We start from the raw sequence: 27852 nt of genomic DNA on the forward strand, positions 1-27852 counted from the left end.
GCCGTAAGGCGATCGTTCTCCTGTATATTATGAATACAGCGACTGCAATAAGAAGGCATCATGTAAATGTTATTACTTAGCTTCGGCTGGTGGAGGTCCTGACAAACCACATCCAGATAAAGTGTCCGGAGCGAAAAAGTTGAATGAAAAAAATAATAATAATTGAGTGAGGGAAAAACTAAAAATATAAAGGGTAATTAAAAAGTAAAAAACGTTACGTCGTCTGGTAGCACTTGAAGAAACGTTCAAAGTTCTTGAAATGTCCCGGATTGACTGACCTTCATGTCTTAAAGTAATGATGGACTGTTGTTTCTCTTTGCTTATTTGAGCTGTTCTTGCCATAATATGGACTTGGTCTTTTACCAAATAGGGCTATCTTCTGTATGTCACCCCTACCTTGTCACAAACCACCTGATTGGCTCAAACTTATTAAGAAGGAAAGAAGTTCCACAAATACATTTTTTACAAGGCACACTTGTTAATTTAAATGCATTCCAGGTGACTACCTGTTTGAGAGAATGCCGAGAGTGTGCAAAGCTGTCATCAAGGCAAAGGGGGGCTACTTTGAAGAATCTCAAATATAAAATGTTTTGATTTTTTTAGCACTTTTTTGGTTACTACATGATTCCATATGTGTTATTTCATAGTTTTGATGTCTTCACTATTATTCTACAATGTAGAAAATAGTGAAAAATAAAGAAAAACCCTTGAATGAGTAGGTGTGTCCAAACTTTTGACTGGTACTGTATATATATTTATTTTTTCAAAAATGTTGAGATCCAAATGGCACCGCATTGTAGGAATGACCCGGTTATTGACACTTGCGTCCTCATGACCTAAACTGTAATGTAAGGGTCCAACTCAATTGCCCAGGTTTTAGAATAAACGTCGAAATACTTATTTCAAATGCTCAAGGATCCGGATGATAAAGTCCATGTATATGTGAAAGGCAAGCTATCAGACACCCTGAAACTAATCCCGCCCATATCGTGTAATTGCTGAAGATTTGAACTGCGGTCATATTCATACAGTATTTCCACACTGGTTGGGTAGTGGCTACTATTTTACACATTCCCTGTTTACGAGGGGCGAAGTGCGTCTGTCTGTATGATACGATATCTGCTGACTTGCATCAATAAAACATCACATCCAAAGCAGGACGAACGCTTCGATTTACGGAACAGAAGACGGTAGGAACAGTCAAATTATTAAATAAGTGTGATTTTGAGTAAATATGCAGAATGATTTGGTTTAGCTCGCTTCCATGCTAGGCCTGAAGTCTGCGTTTTTGCTGCGTTGTGAAAGGGTGTGTTTATAATGTTGCTGGCTGTCTGGAGGACATTTTCTTCTGCAAATACGCACGCATGCATGCTAACTAAATTAGTAAAAGTCTACATGCATGTAGATACATATTTAGCTAGCTAAATATGTTGCCCATGCGCTATTGTTTGCCTGAAACTGCCGAAACGCTTACATTTTAATATTGTTGCAGTCTGATCACTCCTATTTTATTTGTCCTACAGGTGATTCACACACAGTCGAACATGGCCCAGCTTCTAGAGTCTATGCCCAGTGCCTCCACTGGACAGGTCGTGGTGACAGACCACTTAAATTTCTGGGGTGGATGCAGAGTTAAACCCAAGGATGGAATTAACGCGGAGCCCGTCCACGAACCTGCAACTGGTTTGTAGCATACTACATACACTATACCGTTTACTAAATCAAATGTTATTCGTCACATGCTTCGTAAACAACCGGCGTGGACTAACAGTGAAATGCTTTTACGTAGGCTTTCTGATTTAATAGAGCTGTAGGCCTGTATCGCAGATGCATTTAATGTTTTTAGATCCATTATTGTGTTAATGTTGTAGTAAAAAGGTATCTCAGTGCACAGTTGACCAGCCATAGATCTCCTCGTTATCCAGTATCTGGAATGTAAGTGTCAAGGTTCACTGACCTTTTTTATGTTGGTAAGTTTCCATTAGAGTATTATTACCTCACTATTTGGGGTCAGCAAGAGTTCACTAACCAATTTACAATATGCCCCCCAAGAATCCCATGGATTCTGTTTGCCAGTTAGATGTTTGTGAAGTGTTTATTTGTCTTTTTCATCTGGTGTCTGCAGGGCGTAAGCTGTGTGACATGTTTCCATGTGGGAAAGAGGAGGTGGACCAGGCCATCCAAAGTGCACATGCTGCCTACCTAAAGTGGAGCAAGATGGCAGGCATGGAGAGGGCCCGAGTTATGCTGGAGGCTGCTCGCATCATCAGGGTGAGACATGTCATGTGAGCAGAATGCTGCATAATGCTTGCATAACATTGCTGTTATATTCTAATTCTAAGCTCCTGAACAGAGAAATTATATTTCTTTTTAAATAATTTCAGACTTTTCATGAGTGCATTGCAGTCCATACATCTTTACAGTGTACAGCAGGGGTGTGGAGTTACATTTAATTAATCTGAGGCTTTTTTTGTCGAGTTAACTCTGTACCAAGGAGTCTTTGTAAGTGATTGCCGCTCCAATATTTATATATTTCTTAGTTCTATTATTTTACTTTTAGATTAGAATGTGTTTTTGTGAACTGTTAGCTACTACTGCGGTGTTGAACATAGGAACACAAGCATTTCGCTACACCCGCAATAACATCTGCTAAATATGTGTGTGACCAATGACATTTTTGTTTGATTTGAGGACATAAATTGCTGATTGGAACATTCTTGCTGTTACGCATCATCCCAAGTATTAGTGGTGAACTGAAGTTGCTTTAAAGGTTTCTGGGAACAGTGCCAGGAAAGTTTTGAAAATGTTACACGACATAATTGAACGTGGTTGAAAATGTGCAATCCTAGTTATTTATTAATTACACAGGCATAGTACGCTGTAAACTCCAATGTGCCGTCTACTCAAAACCTTTGAGGAAACCTGTTGCACTTAATGAGTACAGTTACTTAAAGTTATTTTGTGGTCATTACTCAAACAGTTTTGAGTTGTATCAGCTTGAAACATTTTTGTAATACCCTTACTAAGCCACGCCTTCAATATATTTTCCAAAGCGCTCTTTGCCTTTTTGAGGAATTGTTGAGTTACCATCCATGACTGTATTTTATTGTAACAGAGACATAGTTGTTGAATTCGTTCATATTCAGTCCTGTGGGCTTCACCATGTGAGTTCCTAGGTGAATATTATCGTTACCTGCCGCCCCCGTGGTTAGAGCGTTGGGCCAGTAACCAAAAGGTTGCTGGATCAAATCCCCGAGCTGACAAGGTAAAAATCCTGTCGTTCTGTCCCTGAACAAGACAGTTAACCCACTGTTCCCCGGTAGGCCGTCATTGTAAATAGGAATTTGTTCTTAACTTCTCTGGGATATGTGGGACGCTAACGTCCCACTTGGCCAAAAGCCAGTAAAAATGCAGAGCCCCAAATTCAAATAAATTACTATAAAAATCAAACTTTCATGAAATCACACATGAAAGACACCAAATTTAAAGCTACACTTGTTGTGAATCCAGCCAACATGTCGGATTTCAAAAAGGATTTATGGCGAAAGCACACCTTGCGATTATGTTAGTTCAGTACATAGCCACAGAAAAACACAGCCATTTTTCCAGCCAAAGAGAGGAGTAACAAAAAGCAGAAATAGAGATAAAATGAATCACTAACCTTTGATGATCTTCATCAGATGACACTCATAGGACTTCATGTTACACAATACATGTATGTTTTGTTCGGTAAAGTTCATATTTATATCCAAAAATCTGAGTTTATGCGGGACGCTACTGTCTCACTTGGCCAAAAGCCCGAGAAATTTGCAGAGCGCCAAATTAAAATAAATTACTATAAAAATCTAACTTTCATTAAATCACACATGAAAGATACCAAATTAAAGCTACACTGGTTGTGAATCCAGCCAATATGTCAGAATTCAAATAGGCATTTCGGCGAAAGCAAACGATGCTATTATCTGAGTTAGCACCATAGTAAACAAAGAGAGAGAAGCATATTTCAACCCTGCAGGCGCGACACACAACGCAGAAATAAAAATATAATTCATGCTTTACCTTTGACGCGCTTCTGTTGTTGGCACTCCAATATGTCCCATAAACATCACAAATTGTCCTTTTGTTCGATTAATTCTGTCGATTATATATCCAAAATGCCCATTTATTTGGCGCGTTTGATCCAGAAAAACACTGGTTCCAACTTGTGAAACGTGACTACAAAATATCTCAAATGTTACCTGTAAACTTTGCCAAAACATTTCAAACTACTTTTGTAATACAACTTTAGGTATTTTTTAACGTAAATAATCGATAAAATTGAAGACGGGATGATCTGTGTTCAATACAGGATTAAAACCAACTATAGCTAGCTTTCTGGTCATGCGCCTCTAACAAACAGGACACTTCGAGTGACCCTGGTTCAAGATGGCCGTACTTCTTCATTACACAAAGGAAAAACCCTCAACCAATTTCTAAAGACTGTTGACATCCAGTGGAAGTGGTAGGAACTGCAAGAAGGTCAATTAGAAATCTGTATTCCCAATGAAAATCCATTGAAAAGAGAGTGACCTCAAAAAAAAAAAAATCTGAATGGTTTGTCCTCGGGGTTTCGCCTGCTAAATAAGTTCTGTTATACTCACAGACATGATTCAAACAGTTTTAGAAACTTCAGAGTGTTTTCTATCCAAATCTACTAACAATATGCATATATTATCTTCTGGGGATGAGTAGCTGGCAGTTGAATTTGGGTATGCTTTTCATCCAAACGTGAAAATGCTGCCCCCTATCCTAGAGAAGTTTTAACTGACTTGCCTAGTTAAATAAAGGTTAGCGAGAGAGCGATAATTAAACTCTTTAGGACATTACATTTCTCGTGAAGCCTTATTTTGAGGCCTAGCTTTACAGTTTAGAGGCCACATCACACCTGCAAGTGGCACAATTCCACTTGCAGATTTATAAAAATAAAATGAAAAATGCTGGGAGGAGGATTTCCAGGAATCTTCTAATCGGGATTTCTGGGAAATTTGCCAGAATTTTGCAAATCACATTATGCTGGCTTGCAATTAATATGTAATTCCTATTGAAATCCAGCTAGAGTTAGGATATCCAACAGTTAGACTTTTTATTCAATTGCAACCTGCATTCATAATGACTGCCAGGGTTAGGAACTGTGTGAGGAGACTACCTAAACCATTTCACCTGGGATAACCATTTCAGTAATGGGTGCAAACATTCTAACTAAATCATTCAATTAGTTTAGAAAAAATTGTTATAGATCTTTGTGTAGCTTGACTCCTGTGGCGGACTGCACTAGCATCGAATAGTCCCCGCGATATGCGACTTTTAAGGGAAGTCAGGAACCAATACACGCAGTCAGTCAGGAAAGCAAAGGCTAGCTTTTTCAAACAGAAATTTGCATCCTGTAGCTCTAACTTCAAAAGGTTTTGGGACACTGTAAAGTCCATGGAGAATAAGAGCACCTCCTCCCAGGTGCCCATTGCACTGAGGCTAGGTAACACAGTCACCACTGATAAATCCACGATAATCGAGAATTTCAATAAGCATTTCTCTACGGCTGGCCATGCTTTCCTCCTGGCTACCCCAACCCCGGCCAACAGCTCCGCACCCCCCGCAGCTACTTAACCAAGCCTCCCCAGCTTCTCCTTCACACAAATCCAGATAGCAGGTGTTCTGAAAGAGCTGCAAAACCTGGACCCGTACAAATCAGCAGGGCTAGACAATCTGGACCCCCTCTTTCTAAAATTATACGCCGCCATTGTTGCAACCCCTATTACCAGTCTGTTCAACCTCTTTCGTATCGTCCGGATCGTCCGATCCCTAAAGATTTGAAACCTGCCGCGGTCATCCCCCTCTTCAAAGGTGGTGACACTAATCCCAAACTGTTATAGACCTATATCCATCCTGCCCTGCCTTTCTAAAGTCTTCGAAAGCCAAGTTAATGAACAGATCACTGACCATTTCGAATCCCACCGTACCTTCTCCGCTGTGCAATCCGGTTTCCGAGCTGGTCACGGGTGCACCTCAGCCACGCTCAAGGTACTAAACGATATCATAACCGCCATCGATAAAAGACAGTACTGTGCAGCTGTCTTAATCAACCTGGCCAAGGCTTTCGACTCTGTCAATCACCACATTCTTATCGGCAGACTAAACAGCCTTGGTTTCTCAAATGACTGCGTCGCCTGGTTCACCAACTACTTCTCTGATAGAGTTCAGTGTGTCAAATCGGAGGGCCTGTTGTCCGGACCTCTGGCAGTCTCTATGGGGGTACCACAGGGTTAAGTTCTCGGGCCGACTCTTTTTTCTGTATATATCAATGATGTCGCTCTTGCTGCGGGTGATTCTCTGATCCACCTCTACGCAGACGACACCATTCTGTATACTTCTGTCCCTTCTTTGGACACTGTGTTAACTAACCTCCAAACGAGCTTCAATGCCATACAACACTCCTTCCGTGGCCTCCAACTGCTCTGAAACACTAGTAAAACTAAATGCATGCTTTTCAACCTTTCGCTGCCAGCACCCTGCCCGCCCGACTAGCATCACTACTCTGGATGGTTCTGACTTAGAATATGTGGACAACTACAAATACCTAGGTGTCTGGTTAGATTGTAAACTCTCCTTCCAGACTCATATTAAACATCTCCAATCCAAAATTAAATCTAGAATCGGCTTCATATTTCGCAACAAAGCCTCCTTCACTCACGCCGCCAAACATGCCCTCGTAAAACTGACTATCCTACTGATCCTTGACTTCGGCGATGTCATTTACAAAATAGCCTCTAAATAACACTCTACTCAACAAATTGGATGCAGTCTATCACAGTGCCATCCGTTTTGTCACCAAAGCCCCTTATACCACCCACCACTGCGACCTGTATGCTCTAGTCGGCTGGCCCTCGCTACATATTCGTCGCCAGACCCACTGGCTCCAGGTCATCTACAAGTCTACCTCAGCTCACTGGTCACACGCGCTCCAGCAGGTATATCTCACTGGTCATCCCCAAAGCCAACACCTCCTTTGGCCGCCTTTCCTTCCAGTTCTCTGCTGCCAATGACTGGAACGAATTGCAAAAATTGCAGAAGCTGGAGACTTTTATATTTCCCTCACTAACTTTAAACATCAGCTATTGTTATGAGAATTTCGTTATCAATGTTCATAAACTTCAATTAATCTACTCAGTCTGCAACCCAGGGTTTGTAAGATTCTGGTTGAATGAAACAGACAAGAGTCCCAGCTTACAATAGTCAAAATGTTTATTCACGAGAGCACTCTGAAGTCCATTATACAAAGACATCCATTTTATACCTTGCTCCTTACTTACGCACATACTTTCACACAAACAGTAGATATCCTACACACATACTTACACACAAACAGTATGTGAGTTTTATCCTTCTTCATGGTTCTCACCACTGTGTATCACTACCCAGCCGACAGTTCCATTCCCCCGAGATTAGAGAAACCTTGAGAAGTACTCCCTGTCCTATCATACGTTTCTCACATTTCTTGCCAGGTCGAGTCAACCACAGTTTAATTGTTCTTCTGTATTTGCTTCGGCACACACATACAAGTTGAAATCCTAAACTACGTCTTCCTCAGACAGTCGGTGGTTTTCCATTACACAGATACATTGTTTAATCTGCAACATGTTTCATAATTTTCTGCAAGCCTAACAGTTTCTCCCCTCCACGGGTGGAGACAGAATGTGCTGTAAGGAACACACTATTACAACTTGTCTGTCGATAGCTCCTCTTATCATTTGTTTCCCACTTGCACCCTGCTTACATACTAAAAAGGAACAAAAGGTCCTTGTTCTAATTCTGACTAAAACTACACACATCATCAAATTATAGTTTTATGATTCTAATAAATTTCATACAATTATATGGTTTCAGGGTGGAATATTTTTAGTCATTATCTTACCATTACCTTAAACGTATAAATCATATGAATTTCTATCATATCAGCTATCTGAGCAGCTAACCGATCGCTGCAGCTGTACATAGCCCATCTGTAAATAGCCCACCCAATCTACCTACCTCATCCCCATATTGTTTTTATTTACTTTTCTGCTCTTTTGCACACCAGTATTTCTACTTGCACATCACCATCTGCTATTTATCACTCCAGTGTTAATTTGCTAAACTGTAATTACTTCGCTACTATGGCCTATTTATTGCCTTACCTCCTCACGCCATTTGCACACACTGTATATAGACAATTTTTTTCTATTGTGTTATTGATTGTACGCTTGTTTATTCCATATGTAACTCTGTGTTGTTGTGTCACACTGCTTTGCTTTATCTTGGCCAGGTTGCAGTTGTAAATGAGAACTTGTTCTCAACTAGCTTACCTGGTTAAATAAAGGTGAAATAAAAAAACATACAAAAACACAGATATGAAAAACTATTCCAAAAAGTCAACCTGCAGTAGAGCATGCTGGGTAAAAGTTAATTTCTTTTAAAAATGTAGTTGTGAATTCTCATTTAGTTTTGAGTCAGTACCACATAAACATTTGAGGTAATAATGATTTTTCATTGACTCAGTTCAACTTACTAGAAGTATTTGAGTGTAAAATGCCTCGGGGTTTACAGTGTGCTGTACCTCACAGTGATCACGTTTTAGAAAAAAATGGGTGATCTCGGTAATCAAACCCACTACCCTGACGTTACAAGCGCAATGCTCTACCAACTAAGCTACAAAGGACCACTATTCCCAATGCTGTTAACAGGAGAGAAGAGACAACATTGCCAAGTTGGAGGTGATCAACAATGGGAAGTCTATCACAGAGGCCCGGGTGGACATTGATGTTTCCTGGCAGACCTTAGAGTACTACGCTGGCATTGCTGGCACACTGGCAGGTGGGAACACACTCTGTGGAAGACATGTATAAACAAAAGGATTTTGACCAATTACCATCTTATGCTATTGTGGTTCTCAAACACATATACATTGTATTGTTATAGGCCTGACTATTTTCTTCTCTTTAAATGACGTATGCTTCACTTTTCTTTTGTCTTTTATGCTTATGGGCATAGTGACAGGTTTTTAGCTTTTACTGAATGATGCATAACACAGACAAATTTGTTGCACCCTAATAATGAATCACACAACTACAATATATCTGCAATAGCATTCATAGCAATGTTACAGTTTACCTTTCGTTCACCTCAGGCCAGCACATCCAACTGCCCGGAGGATCCTTTGCTTACACCAGACGGGAGGCCCTGGGGGTATGTGTGAGCATCGGGGCCTGGAACTACCCCTTCCAGATCGCCTGTTGGAAGTCTGCTCCTGCCCTGGCCTGTGGTACGTTTGCCATGACCTCCAGTGTTCATTCATTACCATCACGCTGTGGAATGTTTTTTTGCTTCACATTTCAGTTATGATTAGATGACTTAAAACTAATCAATACATATTTCATTATTTTGTATAATGAACGTATCCGTTCTTTTTCATGGAGTTTTAAATTAACTATGCATACAAAGAGGAATAGTAGATTTTGGACCGTTGTCTCTGAATGTCTTTTAGAGACAGATTGTACTGTTGAGTGAAACTAAGTATTTATTTATTTACTGCTGTGTCTCTTTATCCCCAGGTAATGCCATGGTGTTCAAGCCTTCTCCTTTCACTGCTGTGACCGCCGTGATTCTGGCTGAGATCTACAAAGAGGCTGGGGTACCTGATGGGCTCTTCAACGTGGTGCAGGGTGGGGCGGAGACCGGCACCCTGCTCTGTAATCACCCCGGCGTGGCTAAGGTGTCCTTCACTGGCAGTGTCCCAACTGGGAAGAAGGTACACACTGAAACAAAATACTTTATTGGGTGTTTACCAAGGTCGTAATCATTAGGCACCAAACATAAGAAAACGGACTGAAACAGGGAGGGACTACCTGAACTAGTCCAATAAGTAATGCTCGTTTTAGTTTGCAGTTGCAAAAGATTTTGCCACTGTGTCCTCTGAGTACAATCCTAAATTCTTGTCATGGCAAGTCTTCAGTCACCTCTGTTCATAATCTCAGTCTCACTGAAACTCATAGCCAGAAAATTGACCTCTCTGGATCTATTGATAACGAGAGTAACTTGAGAAACCTGAATTGCTTCTCTGCTCATCAATGATAAGTCCGCTGAACAAGAGTTTGTACTGTTAGGTGACCTAAACTGGGATATGCTTAACACCCCAACCGTCCTACAATCTAAGAAAGATGCCCTCAATCTCACACAAATTATCATGGAACCTACCACGTACAACCCTAAATCCGTAAACACGGGCACCCTCATAGATATCATCCTGACCAACTTGCCCTCTAAATACACCTCTGCTGTCTTCAACCAGGATCTCAGCGATCACTGCCTCATTGCCTGCGTCCGTAATGGGTCCGCGGTCAAACGACCACCCCCTCATCGCTGTCAAACTCTCCCTAAAACACTTCAGCGAGCAGGCCTTTCTAATCGACCTGGCCCGGGTATCCTGGAAGGATATTGACTTCATTCTGTCAGTAGAGGATGCCAGGTTATTTTTTAAGTGCTTTCCTCACCATCTTAAATAAGCATGCCCCATTCAAAAAATGTAGAACTAAGAACAGATATAGCCCTTGGTTCACTTCAGACTTGACTGCCCTTGATGAGAACAAAAACATCTTGTGGCGTACTGCATTAGCATCGAATAGCCCCTGCGATAGGCAACTTTTCAGGGAAGTTAGGAACCAATATACACAGGCAGTTAGGAAAGCAAAGGCTAGCTTTTTCAAACACAAACTCACAAAAAACTCTGGAACACTGTAAAGTCCATGGAGAATAGGAGCACTTCCTCCCAGCTGCCCACTGCACTGAGGCTAGGAAACACTGTCACCACCGATAAACCCACGATAATTGAGAATTTCAATAAGCATTTTTCTACGGCTGGCCATGCTTTCCACCTGGCTACCCCTACCCCGGTCAACAGCTCTTCACCCCTCACAGCAACTTGTACAAGCCTCCCCCACTTCTCCTTCACCCAAATCCAGATAGCTGATGTTCTGAAAGAGCTACAGAATCTGGACCCCTACAAATCAGCTGGGCTAGACAATCTCTTTCTAAAATTATCTGCTGAAATTGTTGCAACCCCTATTACTAGCCTGTTCAACCTCTCTTTCGTATCGTCTGAGATCCCTAAAGATTGGAAAGCTGCCGCGGTCATCCCCCTCTTCAAAGGGGAGACACTCTAGACCCAAACTGCTACAGACCTGTATCTATCCTACCCTGCCTTTTCTAAAGTCTTAGAAAGCCAAGTTAACAAACAGATCACTGACCATTTCGAATCCCACCGCACCTTTTCCGCTATGCAATCTGTTTTCCGAACTGGTCTTGGGTGCACCTCAGCCACGCTCAAGGTCCTAAACCATATCATAACCGTCATCGATAAAAGACAATACTGTGCAGCCGTCTTCATCGACCTGGCCAAGGCTTTCGACTCTGCCAATCACCGCATTCTTATCGGCAGACTCAACAGCTTTGGTTTCTCAAATAACTGCCTCGCCTGGTTCACCAACTACTTCTCAGAGTTCAGTATGTCAAATCGGAGGGCTTGTTGTCTGGACCTCTGGCAGTTTCTGGGGGTGCCACAGGGTTCAATTCTCGGGGCTGACTCTTTTCTCTGTATACATGATGTTTCTCTTGATGCTAGGGATTATCTGATCCACATTTACGCAGATGACACCATTCTGTATACATCTGGCCCTTCTTTGGACACTGTGTTAACTAACCTCCAGACGAGCTTCAATGCCATACAACACTCCTTCCGTGGCCTTCAACTGCTCTTAAATGCAAGTAAAACTAAATGCATGCTCTTCAAAAGATCGTGCCAGCACCCTGCCCGCCCGTCTAGCATCACTACTCTGGATGGTTCTGACTTAGAATATGTGGACATCTACAAATACCTAGGTGTCTGGTTAGACTAAACTCTCCTTCCAGGCTCCCATTTAAGCATCTCCAATCCAAAATGAAATCTAGAATCGGCTTCCTATTGCGCGACAAAGTACTCATGCTGCCAAACATACCCTTGTAAAACTGACTATCCTACCGATCCTTGACTTCGGCAATGTCATTTACAAAATAGCCTCTAAATAACACTCTACTCAGCAAACTGGATGCAGTCTCTCAGTGCCATCCGTTTTGTCACCAAAGCCCCATATACTACCCACCACTGCGACCTGTATGCTCTCGTTGGCTGGCCCTCGCTCCAGGTCATCGATAAGTCTTTGCTAGGTAAAGCCCCGCCTTATCTCAGCTCACTGGTCACCATAGCAGCACCCACCCGTAGCATGCTCTCCAGCAGGTATATTTCACTGGTCATCCCCAAAGCTAACTCCTCCTTTGGCCGCCTTCCAGTTTTCTGCTGCCTATGACTAGAACAAATTGCAATAATCACTGAAGCTGGAGTCTTATATCGCCCTCACTAACTTTAAGCATCAGCTGTCAGAGCAGCTTACCAATCATTGAACCTGTACACAGCCCATCTGTAAATAGCCCACCCAACTACCTCATCCCCATATTGTTATTTATTTTTTTCCTCCTATGCAACCCAGTATCTCTACTTGCACATCATCGTCTGCACATCTATCACTCCAGTGTTCATGCTAAATTGTAATTATTTTGCCACTATGGCCTATTTGATGCCTAACCTCCCTAATCTTACTACATTTGCACACACTGTATATAGATTTTTCTATCGTGTTATCGACTGTATGTTTGTTTATGTGTAACTCTGTGTTTTTGTTGCACTGCTTTGCTTAATCTTGGCCAGGTTGCAGTTGTAAATGAGAACTTGTTCTCAACAGGCCTACCTGGTTAAATAAAGGTGACATTAATAAATTGGCTACCCAGACTATTTGCTTTGGGTTTTGTTTTCACTGCTGCTACTTACTGTTTATTATCTATGCATAGTCACTTTAGCCCTACCTACATGTACATATACCCCCTGTATATAGCCTCTTTTTTTCCCTTTTAATTTTACCCCCTTTTTCGTGGTATCCAATTGTTAGTAATTACTATCTTGTCTCATCGCTACAACTCCCGTACGGGCTCGGGAGAGACGAAGGTCGAAAGCCATGCGTCCTCCGAAACACAACCCAACCAAGCCGCACTGCTTCTTAACACAGCTACGCATCCAACCCGGAAGCCAGCCGCACCAATGTGTCGGAGGAAACACCGTGCACCTGGCGACCTTGGTTTGGTTAGCGCGCATTGCGCCCGGCCCGCCACAGGAGTCGCTGGTGCGCGATGGGACAAGGATATCCCTACCGGCCAAACCCTCCCTAACCCGGACGACGCTAGGCCAATTGTGCGTCGCCCCACGGACCTCCCGGTCGCGGCCGGCTGCGACAGAGCCTGGGCGCGAACCCAGAATCTCTGGTGGCACAGCTAGCGCTGCGATGCAGTGCCCTAGACCACTGCGCCACCCGGGAGGCCCCATATAGCCTCTTTATTGTTATTTAACCTTTTCTCAATAGGGGGTGCTGTTTGCACTTTGTAATAATTTCGTTCCCAAATTAAACTGCCTCGTACTCAATTCTTGCTCGTACAATATGCATATTATTATTACTATTGGATAGAAAACACTCTAGTTTCTAAAACCGTTTGAATTATATCTGTGAGTAAAACAGAACTCGAGTTGGAGCAATTTTCCTACGAGGATGTGAGAATGCTGAAATCTGAAGGCTGTTCTGAGGTCGGTTTATTAATTTGCATGTATTCTATTGGTTGAGATGCACTGCATACGCCTTCCCCTGGATGTCAGCGAATAGTGAGAATTGGAATGGAGTTGCTAGGCAGATCTGAGGGCTTATAAATGGGCTGGCAACGTGGGGTGCTCCCTTTCTTCTCTTCGCCATGACGCAAAAAGGACCTCAGGATGTCGTTCTAGAAAGCTCCCGTTATAGCCCTTTAGATATATCCGGCTCTGTTTTTATTCGATATAGGTGTTAAAGACATCATAATGTTGTTATTTTAAACCGAGTTATATCAGTATATTGCGATTTTCGGGTATTTATTTGTGCTGCGTTCTAGGGACTTGGACACGTCTGGCCCACATGGCTAATGTTTACTGCTAATTCCAACGTTGAAGGCGACAATCTACAACCGAGCAACGATTCTTTTGGAAAAAGGACAACTTGCCCAAGATTCTGATGGGAGCTCATCAAAAAGTAAGAACTATTTATGATGTTAATTCGTTGTTCTGTTGAAAAATGTAAAACTCATATTCCGCCATTAATTTCGGTGCGGTCTTGCTTTAACGCGCGCTGTATGTCGTAGTAACATTAATTTAAAAAATCTAACACAGCGATTGCATTAAGAACTAATGTATCTTTCATTTGCTGTCCAACCTGTATTTTTTAGTCAAGTTTAGGATTAGTTACTGATTAGATTAGGTGCCTCTCCCAAGATTTCTCCCGACATATTGTTGGCAGCTTGGCTACTATTCTCATTGTATAACCACGATTTGTGCCGCTAAATATGCACATTTTCGAACAAACTCTATATGTATTATGTAATATGATGTTATAGGACTGTCATCTGAAGAAGTTTGAGAAGGTTAGTGAAAAAATTAATATCTTTTGCTGGTTTATTCGTTATCGCTATTGTTGGCCTGAATCAATGCTGTTGTGTGGTTGGCTATTGTAGTAAGCTAATATAATGCTATATTGTGTTTTCGCTGTAAAACACTTAAAAAATCTGAAATATTGGCTGGATTCACAAGATCTTTGTCTTTCATTTGCTGTACGCTGTGTATTTTTCAGAAATGTTTTATGATGAGTATTTAGGTAATTCACGTTGGTCTCTGTAGTTATTCTAGTTGCTTTGGTGAGAGTTGTGATGGTGGCTGCAATGGTAAACTATGATTTATACCTGAAATATGCACATTTTTCTAACAAAACATATGCTATACAATAAATATGTTATCAGACTGTCATCTGATGAAGTTGTTTCTTGGTTAGTGGCTATTTATATCTTTATTTGGTCGAAATTGTGATAGCTACCTATGCAGGAAAAAAATGGTGGGAAAAAGTTGTCTTTTGCTATCGTGGTTAGCTAATAGATTTACATATTGTGTCTTCCATGTAAAACATTTTAAAAATCAGAAATGATGGCTGGATTCACAAGATGTGTATCTTTCATCTGGTGTCTTGGACTTGTGATTTAATGATATTTAGATGCTAGTATTTACTTGTGACGCTATGCTAGGCTATGCTAGTCAGCTTTTTTACTGATGGGGGTGCTCCCGGATCCGGGATTGTGATGAAGTAGAAGTTAATTGTGTTTCTTTAACTTTTAGATTATTTAATAAATATTTTCTTTCTGCATTTTTGGTTAAGTGCTTGTAAGTAAGCAATTCGCGGTAAGGTTGTATTGTACCTGTTGTATTCGGTGCATGTGACAAATAACTTTTGATTTATGACCCATATTCTTTGTCACCATCACCACGATCAATGTTAGGGACAACACTGCCATCTAGAGGTAGTTATTTATCATATAATATATAATATAATGGTCAGTAGGAGGCAGTGTAGTCCTGCAATTGTCTAAAACATCTGTCAGACAAGACTTGTTCATTAAACATTCATTTGGGAAGTACTATTCCCATGTCCATACCTTTTTTAACACTATTGATATGATTATTGATCAGTATTCATTTATCTCAGTTCTCATTGGCTAATTGGACCTTTCCTACAATCATGTTCTCTCTTCCTTTCAGATCATGGAGATGTCTGCGAAGACTGTAAAGCAGGTGACTCTGGAGCTGGGAGGGAAATCACCCCTCATCATCTTTAAGGACTGTGAGCTGGAGAACGCAGTGAGGGGGGCGCTCATGGCTAACTTCCTGACTCAGGGAGAGGTGAGCTCTCGATGTTAACCGACTTCTTACTTTACTTTCAGTGCTGACTGACTTCTTACTTAATGTCCCAATACCATTGTCTGAATTGATGTACAGTGTTTTCTACTAGCGCCGGCTAGCGTCGTCTAAACAGCCAATTAGACTACTTTTCAGCCGGCTTCTTTTTCCACTTAAATTAACTAGGCTGCTTTTCGATTCGCTAGTCAAAAAAAAAGTCAGCCAAGCTGTCTCCCTCCCGCTAGAATGAACGATGTGCATCTTCTAGCAATCTATTGATAGTTTAGGCGCCTGTCAGTAACAAAGCGAGCAATGACAGGGAAACACTACTAGTTTGACAGTCTGCTGTCTGTCCCGCCTCCTGTGGGTAGTGTGATTTGTGTGTGCTGTGGTTGATTGTGTAAAGAAATTCTGCAGAGGTGGAGAGGATGCTTCTTTATTGTCTCTGAGTGAATTTCAGGGCTCTGGAGTGCGACCATTTTACTTTCCTATGCGGCTAAAAATAGATATGCGAATTGAAAACTGATTTATAGCAACAAAAAATCCTGCTTTTTTTCAGTCTTTCTGCCATTTTGTTTAATAGCTGGTAGCTAATTACACAAGGAACCATAGAAATAAGAATGATTTCTTATGTCTATGCAAATAACTACTTTGCAACAGTGCATGGGGTGCTGTGCACATTGAGTGAAGTGCTGAAAGATACCTTTGTAGAAGTGCACAGGCATAGACGTTGGTCGAATTTACCCAAAAGTCTACTAAAGTGACTTTATCCTCGTGTTTCTTGGATATATACATTGTTTTGTTCACACACTAGGTTGTTGTTCAATGTTAGTTTGAGTTTTCTTAACTGCTACTAGCAATGTGATGTCAGAGAATCTCACCCAAATTAGCCAAATATTTGAGAGTACATGGAAAAAGTTTATTCATGAACTTTTAGGCATTTATCATAAAAACACTCATTCTCAAATACTTTCATTGTGCTCCTAAATTTATTTGTGTGGACCTAAATGTGTTCCTTGTAATAAAAAAAAACACACATACATTTTTTTTAAAAATCAGCGCAGAGCCCTGAATTTGCACATCCATGTAATGTAGCCTAAGTGGTAACGATGAGTCAAACTCTACTTGGCTTTATTATTGTTTTCCGGCACATTCTTTTATATGAATCCACGTGTTTCATATAGCAGCCGCCTTTCATACATTTTTAAGATAACATGGGCTATTTAAAATCTATAATTTGAAGAACAAGCATTATGGCTATTCATATCTTGCAGTAAAACTGTAAGACTTTAAGCTCAAGAAGTCAGGTTCAATGTTTAAAAAAGTTGAATGTTCTTTTACTTAGAAAATAGTATATGCCTAGCCCTAGACGATATTCAAAACAACGAACAATACACTGAATTCATACATTTTCAGTAATTTACCACACATTTTTCCAATCTGGAAGGTACATTTGATCAAGTATTCAATCATTTTGCTGTGTATTTCGGCTGGAATAGAGGCATTAGAATGTACCAGAGGCAACCAAAATATAGGTTGTTCTGTGAAATATTTTGGGGACTTGTGGAAAACACTGAATGTAGCACAGGGATAAGCAACTTTAATGGGTGCGGGTGCCATTTAAAAAATCTGAATTCATCTTGAGGGGCCCAGTGGCTCGCGCGTCTGCTAGCCCTCATCCATACCCACATATGCAGTGGAGAGACATTTTAAGTTTCATAGTTATTTCTTGCAATTCTATACATTTTGCTATGGGGCTGAGAGAATAATTTGCAGTTTTACAGCTAATTTCCTGAAATTCTACACATTTTGTCAAAGGGTGGATAGAAATGTTTGCAGTTTTCTAATATGATATTTGAGTGAGAGTGACTAACAAAATCAATGGGAGCCACCCGGTCGGGAATCATGTCGACAAATTAGCTAATTTACCATCTTTCCATAATTTTAGCTGATATGGGCTAATTGACTGTCAGTAGTTAGGTTTCCATCCAATTGGTGAATCTTTATGCAGATTTTTGAATATTTGCATGAAGAAAATATGCACATTTTCCCACCAGTGGTGTGTTTCCACCAAATGGACTTGTTGCGGATTAAAGTCAGTGGGTGATGACGTAGTGCACACAACTTAAGCAACAAAAGTACAATTTTTCATGAACCAGAAAGTTCAATGTGTTTCAATTGCATTTTCAACTCTACAGATTTAGTTTTGTCAAACTGTTGCGTTAAATAGCAAATATGCCTACTCTGGTCTTGGCACATGAGCTCTAGCCAACCGCTTGCAGATACAGTGCGGGTAGACTGCAGGTAGGGTGGTCTACATGATGAGATTATTATGGGTAAGAGCGAGAGTATTTGTCAAACCGCAGTCATGCATCAATCATCATGTCCCCAGAATAATACCCTCAAGATTTATTGGAAAGGACCAAGGTCACCGTGCATCTTCACAATCCTGTGAAGTTCATAACTGGGATCTCCCGAGTGGCACAGCGGTCTAAGGCACTGCATCTAAGATCGGGGCCCTGGGTCTGAACCCCGCTCTGTGTAACTGGGTCCTGGAATTCCTGACAGGCTGTCCCCAGGTTGTGAAGGTAGGAAACAACACCTCCACTTCGCTGATCCTCAACTCGGGCCCCACAAGGATGCCTGCACAGCCCCCTCCTGTACTTCCTGTTCACCCATGACTGCGTGGTCACACACACCTCCAACTCAATCATCAAGTTTGCAGACAACACAACAGTATTGTCTGATTACCAACAATGACGAGACAGCCTACAGGGAGGAGGTGAGGGCCCTGGGAGTGTGGTGCCAGGAAAATAACTCACTCAACGTCAACAAAACAAAGGAGCTGATCATGGACTTCAGGAAACAGCAGAGGGAGCACGCCCCTATCCACATCAACGGGACCGCGGTGGAGCAGGTAGAAAGCTTCAAGTTCCTCGGCGTACACATCACTGACGATCTGAAATGGTCCACCTACACAGACAGTGTGGTGAAGAAGGCAAACAGCGCCTCTTCAACCTCAGGAGGCTGAAGAAATTTGGCTTGGCACCTAAAACCCTCACACACTTTTACAGATGCACAATTGAGAGCATCCTGTCGGGCTGTATCATCGCCTGGTACAGCAACTGTACCGCCTGCAACTGCAGGGCTCTCCAGAGGTTGGTGCGGTCTGCCCAACGCATCACTGGGGGCAAACTACCTGCCCTCCAGGACACCTACAGCACCCAATGTCACAGGAAGGCCAAAAAGATCGTCAAGGATAACAACCACCCGAGCCACTGCCTGTTCACCCCGCTACCATCCAGAAGGCGAGGTCAGTACAGGTGCATCAAAGCTGGGACCGAGAGACTGAAAAACAGCTTCTATCTCAAGGCCATCAGGCTGTTAAATAGCCATCACTAGGTGGCTTCCACCTAGTTACGTAACCCTGCACCTTAGAGGCTGCTGCCCTATATACATAGACTTGAAATCACTGGCCACTTTAATAATGGAACACTAGTCACTTTAATAATGTTTACATAATTTTAGCTTTACTCCTCTCATATGTATATTCTGTGATCTATTCTACTGTATTTTAGTCTATGCCATTTCGACATTGCTCATCCTAATATTTATATATTCCTTAATTCCATCTCTAACTTTTAGGTTTGTGTGTGTTGTGAATTGATAGATATTACTGGAAACAAGCATTTCGCTACACCTGCAATACACATGTTTAGCTGATGTTATGTGATCAATAAAATTTGATTTGGTATTTTTTCTGACCTTGATTTAAGCATATGTGATACATGTATCTTCTTCCACTCTTGGTTTCTATTGAGTTGAACTCTATTGACTTACTATCATGTTGACATGCAACTTTCTTAACCAACCACCTACCTATGGTCTCCGCTGTTTAGGTGTGCTGTAATGGGACGCGGGTGTACGTGCAGAGAGAGATCATGCCTGTGTTCCTGGAGGAAGTGGTTAAGAGGACCAAGGCCATCTCAGTAGGGGACCCTCTCCTGGAGAACACCCGCATGGGAGCCCTGATCACTAGGCAACACCTGGACAAGGTGCTGGGCTTCGTCAGCCAGGCCAAGACAGAGGTAAAGAGGTATCAGTAAATTAATGTCCAACCTGGGTCGTGTTCAATAGGGTACTGTGGCAGACCAGGGGGTTTGGTCATGACGTTTACCCAGATCAGACACGGACAGAGAAGGATTAGCTCAGTTTCAAGGGTGTTTATTTAAATAATAGATCAAAAAGAAAAGGATAGGTCTCCCCCATGAAACCCTCTCCGGGATACCGTCTTCGGGGTTCCGGGTCTGGCTGTATCCTGTCTGGCACAAAACTGAACTCCCTCTTGTTACCTCTGCAACCGTCCACAATAACACAGGAGTCCTTTCTTCCCCCACCCCCTGTGTGCTGCCCTTCTTCCCCCCACCCCCTGTGTGCTGCCCTTCTTCCCCCCACCCCCTGTGTGCTGCCCTTCTTCCCCCACCCCCTGTGTGCTGCCCTTCTTCCCCCACCCCCTGTGTGCTGCCCTTCTTCCCCCACCCCCTGTGTGCTGCCCTTCTTCCCCCACCCCCTGTGTGCTGCCCTTCTTCCCCCCACCCCCTGTGTGCTGCCCTTCTTCCCCCCACCCCCTGTGTGCTGCCCTTCTTCCCCCCACCCCCTGTGTGCTGCCCTTCTTCCCCCCACCCCCTGTGTGCTGCCCTTCTTCCCCCCACCCCCTGTGTGCTGCCCTTCTTCCCCCCACCCCCTGTGTGCTGCCCTTCTTCCCCCCACCCCCTGTGTGCTGCCCTTCTTCCCCCCACCCCCTGTGTGCTGCCCTTCTTCCCCCCACCCCCTGTGTGCTGCCCTTCTTCCCCCCACCCCCTGTGTGCTTCCCTTCTTCCCCCCACCCCCTGTGTGCTGCCCTTCTTCCCCCCACCCCCTGTGTGCTGCCCTTCTTCCCCCCACCCCCTGTGTGCTGCCCTTCTTCCCCCCACCCCCTGTGTGCTGCCCTTCTTCCCCCCACCCCCTGTGTGCTGCCCTTCTTCCCCCCACCCCCTGTGTGCTGCCCTTCTTCCCCCCACCCCCTGTGTGCTGCCCTTCTTCCCCCCACCCCCTGTGTGCTGCCCTTCTTCCCCCCACCCCCTGTGTGCTGCCCTTCTTCCCCCCACCCCCTGTGTGCTGCCCTTCTTCCCTCACCCCCTGTGTGCTGCCCTTCTTCCCCCCACCCCCTGTGTGCTGCCCTTCTTCCCCCCACCCCCTGTGTGCTGCCCTTCTTCCCCCACCCCCTGTGTGCTGCCCTTCTTCCCCCACCCCCTGTGTGCTGCCCTTCTTACCCCACCCCCTGTGTGCTGCCCTTCTTGCCCCACCCCCTGTGTGCTGCCCTTCTTGCCCCACCCCCTGTGTGCTGCCCTTCTTCCCCCACCCCCTGTGTGCTGCCCTTCTGGCCCCACCCCCTGTGTGCTTCCCTTCTTCCCTCACCCCCTGTGTGCTGCCCTTCTTCCCCCACCCCCTGTGTGCTGCCCTTCTTGCCCCACCCCCTGTGTGCTGCCCTTCTTGCCCCACCCCCTGTGTGCTGCCCTTCTGGCCCCACCCCCTGTGTGCTGCCCTTCTGGCCCCACCCCCTGTGTGCTGCCCTTCTGGCCCCACCCCCTGTGTGCTGCCCTTCTGGCCCCACCCCCTGTGTGCTGCCCTTCTGGCCCCACCCCCTGTGTGCTGCCCTTCTGGCCCCACCCCCTGTGTGCTGCCCTTCTGGCAGCTTTATGGGCCTTGCACAGCTGGTGAGCAATCCGCCCTTGATTACTCACCAGCTCACAATCAGCCCCAATTAGTACTGGCTAGAGAGCCCGTCGAGACCTGGCACGTCCAGCAGATGGAGCCATCGCCTCGTGATGTATACTCCATCTGTTACCAGGCCTCGACTAGTCTCCCCCTGGTGGCTGACCTGCTGTACGCCACAGTACACTAACTAAATGCAGTGCAATGTCCAGTTTAGACAGCTTAGACAACGTAGAGAAGTTCTGGTAGTCCCTCGCTGTTTCACAATGTTTTCTTCTTACTGAACACAGCCCTGATGTTTGAACATCTGCCTCATTCAGGACAGTGGGTACATTAGACTAATGTCTACCCCAGCCTTCAGTCTACTGTTTGTCTGATTTTTGTACCTAACACAAATCATCATGTTGTGATCTGCAATGTATTTTTTTTTTTGTCAGCCTTTGTCTAATACAAATCTCTGTGTGTGTTCTTTTAGGGAGCAAAGGTACTCTGTGGAGGGGAAGCCTTTATCCCGATTGAACCCAAACTGAAGGGAGGTTACTACATGTCTCCCTGTGTCCTGGGTGAGTCTTGTTTAATCATAATTACACCAATTGTCATGCTCCATAACACTGTTGCATGGTGTACCGGTACTGTAGTAATGTCATGATGCCAACATTTTAGAATACTGTAGTACTGTTTCATATGATATTACCGACTTTCAGCCCTACTGATCTAAAGAAACTGCTGGCGCACTTACAAAAAAGTTTGCCGTTCTAAAAGTGCAGTAACTGCAGTCGACTGTGGTATTTTGGATGCACCGATTGCATAATAACGGCAGTGTACTGCAGAATAACTGCAGTTATACTGCACAATTACTTCAGCAATTTTTTTTTGGGGGGGATGCAGTATTTTCAGCATACTGTAGTAATACTGCAGTCTTTTTTTTGTAAGGGTGCCTATTATAAAATGTTTATAAAGTCAGTTTTGTTTAAAAATTCAGTTGAATTTAAGCAACAGCCATTAGTCTTTTGTATGCGCAGGTCCAATAATATCTAGCTGTAATCAGCCAGCCGACTCATTACCAGCCCTCACTCATCTGCTTTTCTCCATACGCTCTTCACGCTTGTCCATTGCTGTCCTTTTAAAAGGATATATAATTTAACTGTGATGGCGAGCAGGGATCCAGACCCAGACCCTGATGAGTCTTCTGCTGTTAGATTTGTACATTTGTTACATTAGAGCACTGTGCAAAGCAGCAGTGTTGATGCATTGTATCATTTCCTCACCAGTTATAATGGAGAGCACAGACCAGTCTGAGTAGACTTTGCAAGTTCCCTGTCATGCAGCCACTGATTGTCCGAGAGGGAAATTGAGCACCGCTTCATGACAGGCATGCTTGCAGCTTTCGTCTCCAGTCTAAACTGTTAAAGAATATGACCCCTATTGCCGGAGATGCCTTTTCTTTCTATCCGGATTCGTGCCCATTTTTCTATAATTTCACAAACCATGTAGCAAGCCATTTTAAACTAATCCTGGGTCTCTAATTTATTGGTTTGATAACTAACAACGTTCAGTCAGCTAACAACCTAGTAACTTGACAGTAGGTCTAGGAAAATGTGATTGGCACAGGAAGAAAGGAAAAGGGTCTGCTACTCATGAGATGTGCTTCAAAGGTAGGATTCATATAGGCTAATGTAAGCCTAAAATATATCAAACATCTATTTATTTCTGGTGCTCCTTAAATTCTGTTTGGTGCCTAACGTTTTAAAAGTTGGGAATAGTGTGTATTTGTGGGAGAGAGAGGGCTGTGTGTGTTTATGGGAGGGAGGGTGTGTGTGTGTTAACTGAATAGTAAAGAAGGTTTCATGCAGTGTTTTCCCCATACTGACACAATGAGATGCAGATCATTATGCAGTGTTTTCCCCTGACTGACACAATGAGATGCAGATCATTATGCAGTGTTTCCCCCTGACTGACACAATGAGATGCAGATCATTATGCAGTGTTTTCCCCTGACTGACACAATAAGATGCAGATCATTATGCAGTGTTTTCCCCATACTGACACAATAAGATGCAGATCATTATGCAGTGTTTTCCCCATACTGACACAATGAGATGCAGATCATTATGCAGTGTTTTCCCCATACTGACACAATAACATGCAGATCATTATGCAGTGTTTTCCCCTGACTGACACAATGAGATGCAGATCATTATGCAGTGTTTTCCCCATACTGACACAATAAGATGCAGATCATTATGCAGTGTTTTCCCCTGACTGACACAATAAGATGCAGATCATTATGCAGTGTTTTCCCCTGACTGACACAATAAGATGCAGATCATTATGCAGTGTTTTCCCCTGACTGACACAATGAGATGCAGATCATTATGCAGTGTTTTCCCCTGACTGACACAATAAGATGCAGATCATTATGCAGTGTTCCCCCTGACTGACACAATGACATGCAGATCATTATGCAGTGTTTTCCCCTGACTGACACAATAAGATGCAGATCATTATGCAGTGTTTTCCCCTGACTGACACAATGACATGCAGATCATTATGCAGTGTTTTCCCCTGACTGACACAATAAGATGCAGATCATTATGCAGTGTTTTCCCCTGACTGACACAATAAGATGCAGATCATTATGCAGTGTTTTCCCCTGACTGACACAATAAGATGCAGATCATTATGCAGTGTTTTCCCCTGACTGACACAATAAGATGCAGATCATTATGCAGTGTTTTCCCCTGACTGACACAATGAGATGCAGATCATTATGCAGTGTTTTCCACTGACTGACACAATGAGATGCAGATCATTATGCAGTGTTTCCCCCTGACTGACACAATGACATGCAGATCATTATGCAGTGTTTTCCCCTGACTGACACAATGACATGCAGATCATTATGCAGTGTTTTCCCCTGACTGACACAATGACATGCAGATCATTATGCAGTGTTTTCCCCTGACTGACACAATGACATGCAGATCATTATGCAGTGTTTTCCACTGACTGACACAATGAGATGCAGATCATTATGCAGTGTTTCCCCCTGACTGACACAATGACATGCAGATCATTATGCAGTGTTCCCCCTGACTGACACAATAAGATGCAGATCATTATGCAGTGTTTTCCCCTGACTGACACAATGAGATGCAGATCATTATGCAGTGTTTTCCCCTGACTGACACAATGAGATGCAGATCATTATGCAGTGTTTTCCCCTGACTGACACAATGAGATGCAGATCATTATGCAGTGTTTCCCCCTGACTGACACAATGACATGCAGATCATTATGCAGTGTTTTCCCCTGACTGACACAATGACATGCAGATCATTATGCAGTGTTTTCCCCTGACTGACACAATAACATGCAGATCATTATGCAGTGTTCCCCCTGACTGACACAATGACATGCAGATCATTATGTAGTGTTTTCCCCTGACTGACACAATGACATGCAGATCATTATGCAGTGTTTTCCCCTGACTGACACAATGACATGCAGATCATTATGCAGTGTTTTCCCCTGACTGACACAATGACATGCAGATCATTATGCATGCAACCGCAGGAGATTGGTGGCACCTTAATTGGAGAGGATGGGCTCGTGGTAATGGCTGGAGTGGAATGATGTGTTTGACGCCATTCCATTTGCGCGGTTAGACATTATGAGCTGTCCTCCCTTCAGCAGCCTCCACTGATGTATATTCCTTCCTCCCATTCCTCCAGCCAAATCACAGGGAGGCCTTTGCAAATATTAGCAAAGCAGCAATTCTATGCTGTCTGCTATTATACGCTGAACAGTGTGAAGTTAAAGTCAATGTGTTCTACTTAGAAGTGTGAATTTCAGTGACAGGTTTTTGGAGAACGTTTAGATAACGTGAACAAGCGTCCAGGGCAAACAGGATGCATCGCGCTCCAGTCCAATTGGGCACTCTCTGCACCCCTGTGCTCACATACAATTTGAAATGATGAGCATTTTAGATTTTTAATGTGCTTTTTCTTCCCAATTTTGTGACATCCAATTGGTAGTTAGTCTTGTCCCATCGCTGCAACTCCCCTACAGACTCAGGAGAGGTGAAGGTCGAGAGCCATGCGTCCTCCGAAACACAAACCTGCCAAGCGGCACGGCTTCTTGACACACTTCTCGCTTAACCCGGAGGCAAGCCGCACCATTATGTTGGAGGAAACACCATACAACTGTTGCCCGAAGTTGGCGTCCATGCGCACGTCCCGCCACAAGGAGTCGCTCGAGCGTGAAGAGACAAGAACATCCCGGCCAGCCAAACCCTCCCATAACCCGGACAACGCTGGACCAATTGTGCGCCGCCTCATGAGCAAACCCGGGTCTGTAGTGATGCCTATAGCACTGCGATGCAGTGCCTTAGACCACTACGCCATTCGGGAGGCCATGAGCGCTTCTTAAAGTCATGTTTATTAAAATAATTTTCATTCAAATCATATGGTTTGGTTTCAATACTTCAAAACCAAAAGTTAGGTCCAGGCAGTCACAAAAATAGATGAGTGTTGGTTAAATTGTGATTTATTTTTATTTTTATGTATGGCGCGAATTTGGAGCGGAGCGGTTGGAAAGGACGTGGAGAGCAATGAGCGGGATTTCCGACCGCTCAACTCTGCTCACATACTCTGGTAGTGACTGTCCAGTCTATATTTGGAGCTATGACTGTAACTCCACATTTTGTATAACTTTATATGTAACTCCACATTTTGACACTAACTCCACATCCATGTATTCCAACACAGACAACTGCACAGACGACATGACGTGTGTGAAGGAGGAGATCTTTGGGCCTGTAATGTCAGTGATGCCCTTTGACACAGAAGAGGAAGTGCTGAAGAGGGCCAACAACACTACATTCGGCCTGGCCTCTGGAGTCTTTACCAGGTACATTACCAGATCCATACACATTTAACCTTCTACAATAGTCTTTCCTCGATTCCTTGCATCCTCTCTCCTTGGCTCCTCAATGTATTGGATAAGGTCTGATGGGAGAGGCATTGGACTTTTTCCTACAATTAAGTTGAGGCGGCGAGGAAATAAGATGCAAGGAATAGCGGAAATTGAGATGGAGACCTAGAATCACTAACTAGTCTAGTACACTGAGTCTCTCTTCCTGTTCTTGTCTCCCTGTAGGGATATATCCCGGGCCCACCGGGTGGCTGAGAACCTGCAGGCTGGAACCTGCTTCATCAACAACTACAACATCAGCCCTGTGGAGGTGCCCTTCGGAGGATACAAGCAGTCTGGTATGATGATGATGATAATCCATTAAATGTCATTAATGTTTGTCAGGACCCTACTTAGAAACCCATAGGAAAAGAGATGGCTGAAATGGACAAACAGTATTGTCACAAATATTATCGGTTCAAATATGTCAGCAGATCTGATGTTGTAACAATGTCATAACAGTAATATGAAATTTAAGGAATAATAATCAGATTTTGTTGTAACAGCGCAGTAATGGTAATACAACAAAAATAGAAAGCAAGAGGGTGGATAGGGATAACAAGACATTACATATTCCTCATTAGATGGATGTGTTCTATGTGGTGCTCATTGATCTCTTCTCTTTCTCCGCAGGTTTTGGCAGGGAGAACGGCCAGGTGACCATCGAGTACTACTCCCAGCTGAAGACTGTGGTTGTGGAGATGGGAGACGTGGACGATTACTTTAATTGTTAAATTACCAATTAAGTGCCAAGGAAAACCAAGACCTATGCACTACTGTCCTTAAGATGTTTGGTGTATTTGTGCATCTGAGGAAAGTATCATTGTTATTGATAGTTTATAACAGGAAGTAACTAACATGGCTGGTTTGTCTGTACAATGTGCAAGTATGAGGATGTCACCAAGTGCTAAAAAGCCTAGTCTTCACCCACTTGATCAATACATTTTATACTTTCCATTTCAGCTGTGATCCTAGCCAAAGAGTCAATATGAAGAAGCGTTCAAACGTTTCCCATGGTCCGTCACTTTCTAGCACATGTATCTCACACTTTAAATAAACGTTTGTAATACTCACAGTATTCCTATTCCCCCCAAAATTGTATTCCATTTAATATGTTTGATACTTAAGAATATAAAATTCATTTAAAAACCTCAACGAATTATAATTCACATATAAGCGATGGTACTTAACTGGCCTGAGTGGGACCAATATTAAATCCACTACCCCAT

The 27852-nt window shown here is 43.3% G+C and overlaps 1 protein-coding gene across 3 annotated transcripts; it reads left to right on the top strand.

The window, feature by feature from the left end:
* Window positions 1–1048: 1048 nt before the first annotated feature.
* On the top strand, window positions 1049–27774 carry aldh9a1a.1 (aldehyde dehydrogenase 9 family, member A1a, tandem duplicate 1). Of its 3 annotated transcripts, XM_039002787.1 has the most exons (13): window positions 1053–1190; window positions 1524–1683; window positions 2126–2271; window positions 8757–8886; window positions 9200–9334; window positions 9624–9820; window positions 15758–15898; window positions 19795–19983; window positions 22125–22212; window positions 26233–26304; window positions 26419–26560; window positions 26810–26922; window positions 27257–27772. In XM_039002787.1, exons 2-13 carry the CDS (start codon window positions 1545–1547, stop codon window positions 27355–27357), a joined length of 1593 nt encoding a protein of 530 aa, XP_038858715.1. In that variant the 5' UTR covers window positions 1053–1190; window positions 1524–1544; the 3' UTR covers window positions 27358–27772. The 3 variants fall into 3 exon arrangements, with proteins under 3 accessions (XP_038858717.1, XP_038858715.1, XP_038858716.1); XM_039002788.1 differs by lacking the exon at window positions 26233–26304 and having other exon boundaries at window positions 1055–1190; window positions 27257–27774; XM_039002789.1 differs by lacking the exons at window positions 26233–26304; window positions 26419–26560; window positions 26810–26922; window positions 27257–27772 and adding an exon at window positions 25721–26167 and having other exon boundaries at window positions 1049–1190.
* Window positions 27775–27852: the final 78 nt, after the last annotated feature.

This window comes from Salvelinus namaycush, chromosome 10 (assembly GCF_016432855.1).
Source record: "Salvelinus namaycush isolate Seneca chromosome 10, SaNama_1.0, whole genome shotgun sequence".
Taxonomy (NCBI): domain Eukaryota; kingdom Metazoa; phylum Chordata; class Actinopteri; order Salmoniformes; family Salmonidae; genus Salvelinus; species Salvelinus namaycush.

What these genes read in the sequence shown, in the direction of transcription:
- aldh9a1a.1 (XM_039002787.1), top strand. Translation starts at nt 1,545, where the DNA reads ATGGCCCAGCTTCTAGAGTCTATGCCCAGTGCCTCCACTGGACAGGTC. An exon ending in TGCTCCTGCCCTGGCCTGTG is followed by an intron (nt 9,335 to 9,623) that starts GTACGTTTGCCA and finishes CTTTATCCCCAG; the next exon opens with GTAATGCCATGGTGTTCAAG. An exon ending in CATGTCTCCCTGTGTCCTGG is followed by an intron (nt 22,213 to 26,232) that starts GTGAGTCTTGTT and finishes GCGAATTTGGAG; the next exon opens with CGGAGCGGTTGGAAAGGACG.